The sequence below is a fragment of the Rhineura floridana genome, chromosome 5 (assembly GCF_030035675.1).
Source record: "Rhineura floridana isolate rRhiFlo1 chromosome 5, rRhiFlo1.hap2, whole genome shotgun sequence".
Taxonomy (NCBI): Eukaryota; Metazoa; Chordata; class Lepidosauria; order Squamata; family Rhineuridae; genus Rhineura; species Rhineura floridana.
In genome coordinates, this window is record NC_084484.1 from 160,803,975 (window position 1) to 160,817,217 (window position 13,243).

The following is a 13,243-nucleotide window of genomic DNA, read 5'->3' on the forward strand; positions in this document are numbered from 1 at the left end:
AGCATTAAATGCTTCTTGTTCATAGAAAGAAAATGACTGAGGAAACAGTGGGAACCTTTTATAAGAAGCTGTGCGTGGGCAGTTGATGAAATTTAATAAACTAGGCTATGCTGGAAGCCTAACTGAATCCTTGGCTTTGTAATCGCAGAAGGTGCCCAAGGCCTGCATTACTTTTCCTGGAGGGATTGAGTTCTAGCTACACCAGTCAGCGCGAGAGATCAAGAGGCAATGAAAACTGTTAAACTCTCAGCCTCAGGAGTTGAAAGTTCCTGGCAGCAAACCTCAATAATAACTCCTTTATGGCTTAGGGCAGGCTGACTCTAATTCCAAATAAGCAAACAGGAAAGGGAAGTAGGGGCGGCTTCTAGTTGTTCTATCAGACAACTGATAAAACCAAGCCGTGTACTGGAAACCTGTGAGGTCACGTTATTTGTTCATCATCAGAGGGTATTAACCTGCAGTTCAAATTGGGTGCTCTGTTGTTTAACCAGAAGCACAGGAATTATCCCTGGAAAAGACGGAACACTCACTGGGACAACATCTTGTCTGTGCCGCCTTCAAGCCCACGAGAGGTCTGCCTTATACATCTATTTTTTTGACAGGGTTCACATGTGAGCCAGAAATTCAACCAGTGAAGGTGTCCAGTCTCTGAGCCCTGGTTTTATCTCCTGGACCAAGGTTACCATGAGTCATGACTCCTGAATCTAGCACTGATCTGGACACAGAATTGGAGGTTCAGAGCTAACTGCTGAACATAGGGGAGGCCAAGGCACCTGAGTCTGTGGGGCAAGAGCCCCCAAAGGAACATTCCAGATCACCAGGGCCTGTAAGGCTAGAGTCTGGACCCTCACAGGCACCTTCCCCTCAGCCTGAAGAATGAGGTGCCTCCCACCAGAGCCGCCCCTAGGCACTGAGAAGCGGGGCAGTTGCCCCCGGCCCTGCGCTTTGGGCCCCCCCGCGCTTGATGATATGCATATATAGAGTCTCAGAAACTGGCAACCAGTGCAGGGAGCACTTGACGGCTTACCACAACGATTTTCAACACTACAGAGATTGTACCAATGCAAGTTGAGCTGAAGGGGGTCCAGGGGCGTGACTTGGAGATGCTGGGCCCAGGCGACCAGAGAGTTTGGGGAAAACAAGTTGGGGGAGAGGGGTCTGGGAGCCAAGAGCTCATGGGCATGAAAGGCCAGAAGCAAAAATGGGGCTCGGAGGCATTTCCCCAAACGTCAGCCGTACTTTGGAAGCCCTTCCAGACACTTGGAAGTTACTTTAGTTCCTGCGTGGTTGTTGGTTCTCCACCCGCCCCAAAAATCGGGGAGATGGGGTGGGAGAGCAGCGTTTCCTCCTACTGGACTTTCTTTTGTTTACCGGTAATTTGTGTCTTCCCTTCTGTCTCTCTTCCCCCTCCACACTACCTCAATTTCGCTTGCTTCTCCCTTCGGTGTGTTGCCTGTTTCCCTGCCATCTCCTTGTAAACACATTGGCATGCTATGGGCCACCTTCATCACCCCTTTTTGGTAGTGGGGACACCAGATGAGCAAATCTGAGTGAGCATTAAGGATCTCCAGGCTCCAGCAAAGAAACTGCAGCCACTTCCCCTGTTGTCTGTGGATTCCCTTCTGAAACCTGAGATATGAACTGATGCATATGGTGCCCCCCCTTGTAGACAAGAAGTGGAGTTGTCAACCTAAGAGCGGGGCCATCTCTGTTTACTCCTTCTGCCAGCTGCTCCTGCAAACCAGACCTTTTTCTCTGTTTTTATCCTTTTTTTGCTTTTCTTCTCATTTTACTCCCCTACCATATAGTGCGTATGTTCTCAAGTTATTTGAAATCCATATGAAGTTTTCTCTTTGCCAAGTGAACACTCCTTTTTCTGCTGTCCTCTCATGTCCTTTCCATTAAGTAAATTGAACCTACCCAGTCTTATGCAGCTAAATTCTCACCCCACTTAATGATCCACAGTTCAAAAATCCTACCTCCCCATCAATTTTTGTATATTCGTGTATAAATATATATATATAGAGAGAAAGAATGTGGGGGGGGCAACTATACTTTTGCCCCGGGCTCCGCACATGCTAACGGCGGGCCTGCCTCCCACTGGACATAACCAGTCTTGTGGCGCAGGCTGTGGAACAAAGGGTGCCTGTCTTCAGGCCAGAGGGTTGCCCCTTTAAGACTCTGAAGCTCTCTACCAGGGGGTGGAGGAGCCTAGAGGAGGTAGTCTGGAGGCAGAGCCTTAAAGGGCCTCAGTCTTATCCCAGCCTTTGTTGTTCACTTGGAGCTATTCCTTGCCTTGCCTCTTGCTGCTTTCTCTGTGGGATGTGGCATCAGACCCAAACACAACACTATGCAATGCAGCTTCTTTAGGCAGCAACATATCTTGGGTTGGACCTGCCTGTGCCAGTCAAAGAATGAAGCATCCAGTGCCCACATGAGCCTGGCAACTTGCAGTTGAAGTACATGTTAAAAGAAGTTTCCCCAAAATGGGAGCACCCTGTTGAGTTGTCTCCCTCCATATTTCATAAGGTCTACTTCTATAACCATTGCAACCTGTGTTTCACTGGCCCTGCTCCACATCATTTGGTATTGCCCATCACATGGCTGCAGCTATAAGACAAACTGCAATGGATGGAGTTCCTCCTTTTACACAACCCTTAAAAGAGGGGTGTGTGAACTGCAGCCTAACGGCTGCATATGTCCTTTAGTCTAATTTCAGCCTAATTTCATGTGAGTGGCAAGAGGGAAGGTCCTGGAGGAAAAGGGGTGACAGAACGAGAGAGAAAAGGGGGTGTCCTGTCCACTTTAGGTTCCAACCTTGCCCACTGCAAGGTCTAGGCACTTCAGGGATTGGGAACCTGTGGCCCTTCAAAGGTTGTTGGTCTTCCAACTCCTGTCAGCATCAGCTAGCATGACCAATGGCCATGGATGATGGGAGATGTAGTTCAACATCATCTGGCTGACCACAGGCTCCCTACCACTGGTCTAGCTCTAGCGACCTTATGTGCATCTTAAAGATTTCATTGTGCCTTTAAAGGCCTTTTGGAGACAAAGCATAAAATGACAGTACAGAGCACTTTTTTGCAGAAAGTATGGAACTTCTCCATCTTCTGTTTCCAATTATATAATCAATTTGATTCCTATATTGACCATCTAGTGATGTCCATGTGTACAGTCGTCTTTTTGGTTGCTCAAAAAATGTGTTGGCCAGAAACAAATAATTGGCTTCACTGAATTCAATAACTCTCCTGCTTCATTTCTTTTATTTTTTTTATTTTATTCGATTTATTAGTCGCTCATCTGGCTGGAAACCCAGCCACTCTGAGCGACGTACAAAATAAAGGCATATAAACATCAGACATAAAAGTATATAAACATCAAAAAAGAAGCAATAAAACTAAACAACAAAGTAGAAGCTATCCCCCAACCCACACAGCCCAACCCAAAGATCAGAAAGTCCTCCTAAAGAAGCTCCCTTTTGAAGGCTGGAGGGTGGGGCAAGGCAGGTGGAAGCAGCCTCCCCTGATGGCAACAGAGTCTCTCTCCCCTCATAGTCCTTCTCTTGAGGCAGCTCCCTTTTGAAGGCTGGAGGGTGGGGCAAGGCAGGTGGAAACAGCCTCCCTTGATGGCAACAGAGTCTCTCTCCCCTCATAGTCCTTCTCCTAGGCCCCATTTCTGTCTCCTAGGCCCCATTTCCCCACAATTCCTAGTTCTTCTCTGTTCCCTACTTTTGCATTCCAGTCCCCCATGTTTATCATCATATCTTGTTTTGGTGTGTGATCAATTTCCTCCTGTACTTCTGCATAAAGTCTCTCCAATTCTTCTTCTGTGTTTGATGTTGGAGCGTAGACTTGGATGATGGTTATGTTAATAGGTTTCCCGTTTAATCTCATTGATGTCACTCGCACAGACCTTGCGTTGTAGCTCCTAATTGCTCTTGCTACATCACTTCTCACTATTAAAGCAACCCTGTTTCTTCTTGATTTCTCATTTCCTGCATAAAATATTTTGTAGTTGCCTGATTGAAAATGTTCCATTCCTGTCCATTTTAATTCACTCACACTAAGTATAGTAATGTTGATACGCTCCATTTCTTGCTTGACAATTTCTAACTTTCCCAGGTTCATGCTTCTCACATTCCATGTTCTTATTGTATGCATTGTACAACTCTGGACTCTCCTTTCGCATCTGTGCGCATCAGCCTCTGGGCTTCCTTTTGGCTTTGACCCAGCTGCGTCATTAGTCACAGCGCTACTCGTACTTGTCCTTAGTTCTTCCCCAGTAGCTCGGTGAGTGCCTTCTGTCCTGGAGGTCTCATCTTCCAGCACTATCTCGTGTTGCATTTTGGACACTCTGTTCATAGGGTTTTCGTGGCATTGCTCTCAGGTTCTTCAACACTCTCAAACCCCCTCACCACATTAAGGTGTGCATCCTAAAGGGGGAACTGATCATATCGAAAATCAGAGTAAAGGTAAAGAAGAAAAACAAAGCACTCATAGTGCCAAAATACAATTTAAATAACTTCCCAGAAGAATATAAAGATCAAATAAGAAACAGGTTTGAGGCTTTAAACTTAGTTGACAGAGAACCAGAAGAACTATGGACTGAAGTCAGGGACATTATCAGGGGAAAATGCAAAAAGACAATACCTCTTGTTAAAAAGAGAAAGACCTCAATGGATGACTGAAGAAACTCTTCAAATGGTTAAAGAGAAAAGGAAAGCAAAAGCAAAAGGAGATAGAAACACTTTCAGAACCCTAAATGCAACTATACAACGACTAGTACGTAGGGACAAAGAAAATTATTACAATAGTTATTGTATAGAAATAGAAAAGGACAACAAAATGGGAAGAACAAGAGCCCTATTCCAAAAGATTAGAAAATGAAAGGGAGATTTAAACCATGAGTAGGGATGTTGAATAATCAACAGGGGAACACACTGACTGACCGAGATGAAATAAAAGGAAGATGGAAGCAATACACTGAAGAACTCTGTAAAAGAGATGCCAGGATGACAGATTCATTCACGGAGGAGCCATATGATGAAGAACCAGACATTTTAGAATGTGAGGTGAACGCTGGTCTCAAAATTCTTGGAAGAAACAAATCACCAGGAATAGATGACATAACAATAGAGTTGCTACAAGCTACTGAGACTGAATCTGTCCAAATTTTGACAAAAATTTGTCAAGAAATATGGAAAACTAAACAATGGCCCACAGACTGGAAGCTTTCAATATATATCCCACTTCCAAAGAAAGGGGATCCCAGAGAATGCAGTAATTATCGAACTATTGCCTTAATATCCCATGCAAGTAAAGTAATGCTCAAGATTCTACAACAAAGGCTCTTACCATATATGGAGCGAGAAATGCCAGACGTCCAAGGTGGATTTAGAAAGGGAAGAGGCACCAGAGATCATATCGCAAACATACGTTGGATAATGGAAGGGAGCAAGGAATTTCAGAAGAAAATCACCCTGTGCTTTATAGATTACAGCAAAGCCTTTGACTGTGTAGACCATGAAAAACTATGGAATGCTTTAAAAGAAATGGGGGTGCCACAGCATCTGATTGTCCTGATACGCAACCTATACTCTGCACAAGAGGCTACTGTAAGGACAGAATATGGAGAAACTGATTGGTTTCCCATCGGAAAGGGTGTGAGACGGGTGTATTTTATCACCCTATTTATTGAATCTATACGCAGAACATACCATATGGAAAGCAGGATTGGACCAAGATGAAGGAGGTGTGAAAATTGGAGGGAGAAACATCAATAATTTAAGATATGCAGATGATACCATACTCTTAGCAGAAACCAGTCATGATTTGAAACGAATGCTGATGAAAGTTAAAGAGAAAAGCACAAAAGCAGGACTACAGCTGAACGTCAAAAAGACTAAAGTAATGACAACAGAAGATTTATGTAACTTCAAAGTTGACAATGAGGACATTGAACTTGTCAAGGATTATCAATACGTTGGCACAGTCATTAACCAAAATGGAGACAATAGTCAAGATATCAAAAGAAGGCTAGGACTGGGTAGGGCAGCTGTGAGAGAACTAGAAAAGGTCCTCAAATGCAAAGATGTATCACTGAACACCAAAGTCAGGATCATTCAGACCATGGTATTTGCGATCTCTATGTATGGATGTGAAAGTTGGACAGTGAAAAAAGTGGATAAGAGAAAAATCAACTCATTTGAAATGTGGTGCTGGAGGAGAGCTTTGCGCATACCATGGACTGCGAAAAAGACAAATAAAAGACAAATTAAACCAGAACTATCACTAGAAGCTAAAATGATGAAACTGAGGTTATCCTACTTTGGACACATCATGAGAAGACATGATTCATTAGAAAAGACAATAATGCTGGGAAAAACAGAAGGGAGTAGAAAAAGAGGAAGGCCAAACAAGCAATGGATTGATTCCATAAAGGAAGCTACAGACCTGAACGTACAAGATCTGAAGAGGGTGGTTCGTGACAGATGCTCTTGGAGGTCGCTGATTCATAGGGTCACCATAAGTCGTAATCGACTTGAAGGCACATAACAACAACAACACAGAGCACTTTGCCAATGTTGCTTCATTGATTTGGGAGCTTGGCTGTGGAGGAGCTCTTTCATACGTACCACAGGGTAGGCAGGGTATTGCCACTGGGATGTGGTTGGTTGTTGGTGCAGGCAGGATCCCAGCCTTACATTCAGTAAGGTTTGAGAAGCGCCTGTGAAAAAGTTTCAGATACCCCCCTCTGATAGCTGAAAAAGAAAAACAGCAGTGCCTTCAGCAGGCCAGCCTCAGCTAGCATTGTTCCTGTCCATTATGCCTCATTCATGCAATTACCTCTTTCTCACCCTAATTGGCACAAGCTACTATCTCCCAGCATGCCATGCTCCCATCCGATGGATGATGATCCACTTTCAACCACACATGCTTTAAAACTTCATTCATTTCATTGTGACCCTTCCTGAAGAGAGATGACTTGGCAACAGTGATCCATGTTCTGGTAACTTCCAGATTTGATTATTGCAATGTCCTGTGTTTGGGGCTTCCCTTGAAGACGTACAAAATGCAGCAGCTTGCATAAAGTGCTCTCACACTCTTACGCAGTCATGCTTAGCCATGGTTTATGTTGTATGAGAATCCTGCCATTATAAACTAGCTTTCTATGTTGCAGCAGCGTGTGTGATATGTGTATAAATATGGAGATATACAGGTTCTGTTTCAACTCTTGAAGAAGTAAGTTCAAAATAGGTTAGATGATACCTTGCTGTTGTGGTTGGAGATTGCAAGCTTTTGAATCCCACAGATCTGCCGGATGAAGACTTGTGTGTAACCTGGAACTCAACGTACTCCTACATCCACAAATGTTGATCCAATTAAAGGTATCACGTTGCAGAGTTTTTGTACCTCTCTTTTAAAAAAAAAAATGTATCCCTTATTTGCTGTGCAAATGTTACAGCAATTATTAACACTGTTAAACATAACTCACGTTCTATATAGCCTCTTTAACAATGATTTACCCACCACCTCTTTTTTTTTGTGGCCCACCAGTTGCAATCTCATCTCTGTGGAAGCAGCCATGCGGAACTTCCATAGCTTTAAGAAATGCTATTTTTCTCCCACCATGTCTTCACTTTGTAATCTCCCACCCCTTCTTTTGTGCATTATTTTCCGTGTCTTGAGCAGTGGGAGCAGCATTCAGAATGCAGGTGCCCGCTTTGATGTCTATCTAAGCATCTTTGCATGCTCCATCACGTATTTCCTCATCATGAATGTTCGTGCCAGCGTCATGTTTACACTGTAGACCGGTATTATTAACCTCATACGTATCACTCACGGCTTTTGGGGGAGGGGCCGGTGTGAAGACGTGTCATTCCACCCTCGCCTTGCAAGGGAAGGATTGTAAAGGATTGTGCAAGATCAAAACATCCAGCATTGCCCCATCTCTTATTATTGTTATTATTTTATTTTATTATTGACTGCAATCCCTAGTAATGCACTATGGGCAAGCTGGAAATTTGATCTTTATTGACTTTGCCACCTCTGAGAATAAAGAAAATGGGTAGAAATAAAAATAGTAATTGGAAATAGCTTCTGTGGAGGGAAACTGTCATGAGACAGATTGATTTGGCAGTGGCAGAAGTAGCGCTATTGATTGCAAGTCCATAGTGAATTAAAAAGAAGACCAGAAGCCTTAATGTGCCTCTTTTTCTTCCCTTTTGTGTCTGTGGGTGGGAATGAGACAAAGAAGTGGCAACTTGGGATGCTCTGCTAGGATAAAGAGGTTTTCAAAGAGGCAGGGCAATGTTACCTGCCGCCTTCAGCAAGGACCCCCTTGGTGAGGAAGTTAGAATGGAATCCTTCAAAACATCGTCATCATTATTAATGTGGTTGTGGTTGAATGAGGGGCAGAAATTACATTCTCAGAAAGCTTTTATGATATTATTTGAGGAGGCAGAACTAGAACACAAACATCTTGCAAAATGTGGATGTTGTCAGCACAATGATGTGTTGTGAATGCTGGTTCTCAAGAAGACTATCTTGAACGTCCATTCCTGGGTTATGTCTCTGTGATGTTCCTGCTTATAGTGTAAATATGGTAAGTGCTGTTTATATAGAAGACATATGGTAAGTGGAGTGAAAGAGGAGGGGGGAGTAGATGAGCAGTAGAATGCTGGATGATTGGCTGAGCGTTTGAATGGCTGGGAGTATAAATGGAAGAATGACAGTTGAATCTGGGTGGATGTTGGGAGTGTGGAGAAAGAGGTGTTTGAGGGTGGAGGTCAGGAGTGTGGAGAAAGAGGGAGTTGGAGTTCTGATTAATAATAAGTCAAGTACAAAACAGGAATAGATGAAACCATACGCTTGTGAAACATTCTAAAACTAATCTTGTTATTTCTGATATTTAATAAATACTTATTTGGTTTACCAAAGGCCTGATCCTTGGCTGGGGGATATACATACCAGAAGGGAGGGCAAGGTAATTACCAAGGCTGAACAGAAACAGTATCTAATGGTGGCAGTGGTGAAGGGAGGAATAATAACAATTCAAGTAGCCAGGGCAACCCAGAGTTGTATGCGTTATCTATAAAGATACAAGGGGGTTGGGAACAGCATAAGCACGCAGTCACAAAAGTAACCAGCTAGAGAGAGACTCAGGCAAAGTCTCTGGAAGTATTGGTTATAGGACGTGACTGGTGGTGCTGCCTAGCAGCGGAATCTAGTGAGATCTGTGCTAGAGCGGAGTGAGAAACCATATAAAGGACGGTCCGGACTGGTGGTATCCCTGGTGGTGCCTAGTGAAAGGCAGTAGCCACAAGCAGGTGGGAACCTGACAGGGAGAACCAGGGAAGGACGTCACAGTCTCCACTGGGGAGTAAGGGTAGAAAAGCCAAGAAAAAGACAAGAGAATTTTTGCTCCGTGTGAAGTTGGCACAACCTGCAATCCATCATCCACATATAACAGCCCACTAAGGGCTCAGTAAGCTTCCGACCAGGGGTTCTGTCAATCTGTGTGGCCGACCAGATGTCTTTCGGAAGCCCGCAAGCAGGACATGAGGGCAAAAGCCCTCTCATGTTGTTCCCTAGCCACTGGTATTGACAGGCACATTGCCTGTGATTCTAGAGGTAGTATATACCTATCATGACTAGTAGCTGTTGACTAGTATCATGACTAGTAGCTTATTCAGTATGAATTTGTCTAATCCCCTTGTAAAGCTGTAGGACAGTAGCTCAGTAGTAGAGCATCTTCTTTGCATGCAGAAGGTCCCAGGTTCAACTCTCCAACATCTCCAGGTAGGGCTGGGAATGTCCCCAGTCTGAAACCCTGAAGAGCCGCTGCCGGTCAGCCTAGACAGTGCTGAGCTAGACAACTTCCTACGTTACTAAGCTCCACTTGGCTACAACCGTTAACAGGCACTGCAAGTCAGACCTGCAACAAAATGTTGCAGCATGGCATGCTCTCTGTTTAGGATTCCAGCCACCTCATTCCATTTCCCTTGCTAGCCTCCTGTTTTTCCATTTTCACCTCAGGTAGGATTCCCTGGAGAACTGCTGCCAGTCAGTGCAGACAGTACTGAGCTAGATGGACCAAAGGTTTGTTAAGGTTAGGATAAGGCAGCTTCCTATGTTCCAAGACTCTGTATGTAGAGCTGTGTTTACTCTGTGCATATACCTATTCTGTGTATATGCGTGCATACACATACAATCAAAACGATACATTCTGTGGCCTGAAAATGCAGTCCTTGGCTAATTACCATTAACTGTTAGAAATAATGAATGATTCCAACCTTTTCTCCACAGATCGTTATGGATTTTAAGCATCCAGATGGACATGTAGCAGGAATTATGCTGCCTCAACGTAGTTTGCTAGTGATGTCTGGAGAATCCAGATACCTCTGGACCCATGGGTAGGTGTCGACATTCACAAGTAAAGTGTATTGCACATGTAAAAATGGTGGAGCAAGGTGGCAACAGACTTTCCTTCTTGTTTGTTAGGAGGAACCAGTTAATGAAGACCCATTTACCATTTTTGTTTATTTAGAGCAGAGTTGGCGAACCTGTGGCCCTGCAGGATTTTGCTGGATTCCAACTCCTATCACCCCTCCCCATTGGCCTTGCTGGCTGATGCTGATGTGAGTTGGAGTCCAACAACATCTGGAGGGCCACAGGTTCCCCAGATAGAGAAATGATGGTCACAGGCAAGGTTATGTCAGACTTTGAGGTGGGCCTCTTGCCCCTTTTGAAGATAATCCAACTGGATTGTTCAGCACTTGGGGTTTGATATGCTCATTGATGTTGACTTTAGAAAATATATTAGATGTTTGAGATAAGTCAGAGTGCTGTTTGAGTATGCATGCACATGTATGTAGGGTTTGTGTTTTTTTAGCTTCGCTTTGTTAAAACTCACAAAGAAATAATACTGTTTGCCATGCTGCAGTTTATTCTGCCAGGGCTAAACTCAGCTCACCAGTGCAGAAGTCAATAATAGTCTGAACGTTTGTCTTGCTGGGAGTCAAGTGCTGATGACTTTCAAGTGAGCAATTCTGAGGGGCTTTCAACACAGGCTAGTCCACTGGGGAAGATATTCCCCCCACCCCACCAATGAGGCAGATTCTGCATTAGTGAAGATGATTTATCAAGCTGAGGAAAAGGCTGCATGTGAGAAAGATCTGGAGTTCTGCAGGATTTCCCTGAGGAAGCTCAAACAGTTTATAAAGAAGACACCTCAACAACGTAGTTCCCAAGATTCCTTTTGCTGCACCAGAAGGATTTATTTATTACATTATTATCCTTCTCTTCCTCTAAGGGGGATTATATACGTGGATATATATAGTCCCCCCCCTTTCATTCTCACAACAACTCTGTGAAATAGTGTCTTGCCCAAAGTCCCAAAATGAGCTTCATGGGTGAGCAGGGATTTAAACCCCGGTTCCTCCAACACTCTGTCCAAGACATTACCATTGTTCTGGAAGGTCTGTATTGTGTGCATTTTTCCTTGGCAAGGTCCAAAAATAATTTTCAGTAAGTGAGGTATACTAATGCAAGAGGGACCTGCAACAGTGTGTTGTAGTGCCGCATAGCCCATGCTATCCCGCTTGCCTTGTGGCACAGGAAGCATGCCAGACAGGAAGCTTGTCTGCAGGCCACGGGCTTGGCCCTTTAATGCTACAGTCTTTAGGCCAAGGGGGTGGAGCCTGGGAAAGGTGGAGTAGTGGAAGAGACTTGTAACTCCTATCTTTGTTATAGTAAGTTGTTCACTCAGAGCTATTCATGGTGCTGCAACCCCTGGCTTGCTGCCTTGCCCCTGTGGGCACCCGGCACAAATAGTCAGAATGGCCAGCCATGCTCTGTCAGGATACTACATTCCATCACAACCCCTGATTTTACACACACAATTCTCAGCATTCTGTGTTCACTGAGCATGCTCAGTCCTCATTGGGCTGGTTATTGTTTTTTTTTGCACCACTAGGTTACCCCCCCCAAAGATTTTTATATTTCTGCAAATGGAGTTCCTCTAGCATGCTGTAACTCTCTTCTTGTTTTTCAGTGGCCCTGATGTGGTTACAGTCCCATCTGCACTTACTGGCTGAGTTTGATATTATGTGGAGGGGTTGTATGGTAGAAACAAATTGTGGCTTATATAGAATAAAACACATAATCTTGCTGGAGTTTCTTTTGAGATGCATAGACACTCACTTGTCTTTGCATTTCATAGGCTTTTCCTGAACCATTTCATCAAATATGATTGCCATATTAGAAATATAGAAAGCACTGTACTAATAATACCAATAATAATAGAAAAAGGGGGAAATGCTAACTTCTGTTTTATTTTAAAGCATCACACCTAGGAAGTTTGACATCATTCAGGCATCTGAAGTACAGAAAGTTAGAGCTGTCACTGCTGACATTGGAGATTTAACCTTAAACAAGAGGAGGGAAAGGACATCTTTCACTTTCAGGAAAGTGAGGAGGAGCCCTTGCAATTGCTGTAAGTTTCAGTTATTCAGACACGAACAACAGAACTTGTTGGGTACCACTTTTTTAAGTCTTTTAAGATCCTCCCACTTAGTCCTCAACTCTTAAAGGCACAGCCAGGTCCAATGCCCTTCATTAATGTTGGAACTAACACTTTTACAAGTGCCGCATAATGTTCATTCTGTACTTGAAAGGAATCTATCTTTCTGCATGGCAGCACCTACACTCTGGAATTCTCTGCCCATTCACATTAGGCAGGCACCATTGCTGTACTGTTTTCAGCACCTGCGAAAAACTTTTTTGTTGTTTAGGCAAGCCCACCCAGATACGTAACGTTGACATGTATTTTAATATCTAATTTTATTTTCAAATGTATATTTTTAACTGCTGATACTTATATTTTGAATTTTTTAAAGTCAACTTGTTTTTAACTTCTGACTGTTTTTCTCTATGGTTTATTAAGGTTGGCACATTATTATAGTAAAACAGTGTAGTCCCTTTTTACCTTCCCATCCCCTCCCAGCTCCCCTCCCTCCCTCTGCTCTTACGCCCTCCCTTTTTTAGTTACAGCATTTTCATTTCTGATGTTCGGTAGTTTGGTGGGTTATACAGTGTTCAGACTCACATGCTCATATGAGGGTTTGAATATATGAGTGTTAGTGCTCTGCTGGGGTTCCAGATTAACAATCATTAAGTTCATCTTCTACTTGTGGGTACTGCTAAGTGAAGAGTTCAAAAACGCAGTCCAAATCTCTTGGAAT

General features: G+C 43.7%; 1 protein-coding gene across 10 annotated transcripts in view; it reads left to right on the top strand.

Annotated features, from left to right (window-relative positions):
• ALKBH8 (alkB homolog 8, tRNA methyltransferase) overlaps positions 1-13,243 on the top strand; it is a 116,574-nt gene that overhangs the window by 65,651 nt on the left and 37,680 nt on the right. For all 10 annotated transcript variants that reach the window (XR_009762894.1, XM_061628676.1, XM_061628673.1 and 7 more), the window contains 2 exons: positions 10,308-10,414; positions 12,344-12,495. Coding sequence is in view for 9 of the 10 variants with exons in the window: in XM_061628676.1 (XP_061484660.1) it covers positions 10,308-10,414; positions 12,344-12,495 (259 nt within the window). In the remaining variant the exon portion in view is untranslated. The remainder of the gene's footprint in view (positions 1-10,307; positions 10,415-12,343; positions 12,496-13,243) is intronic.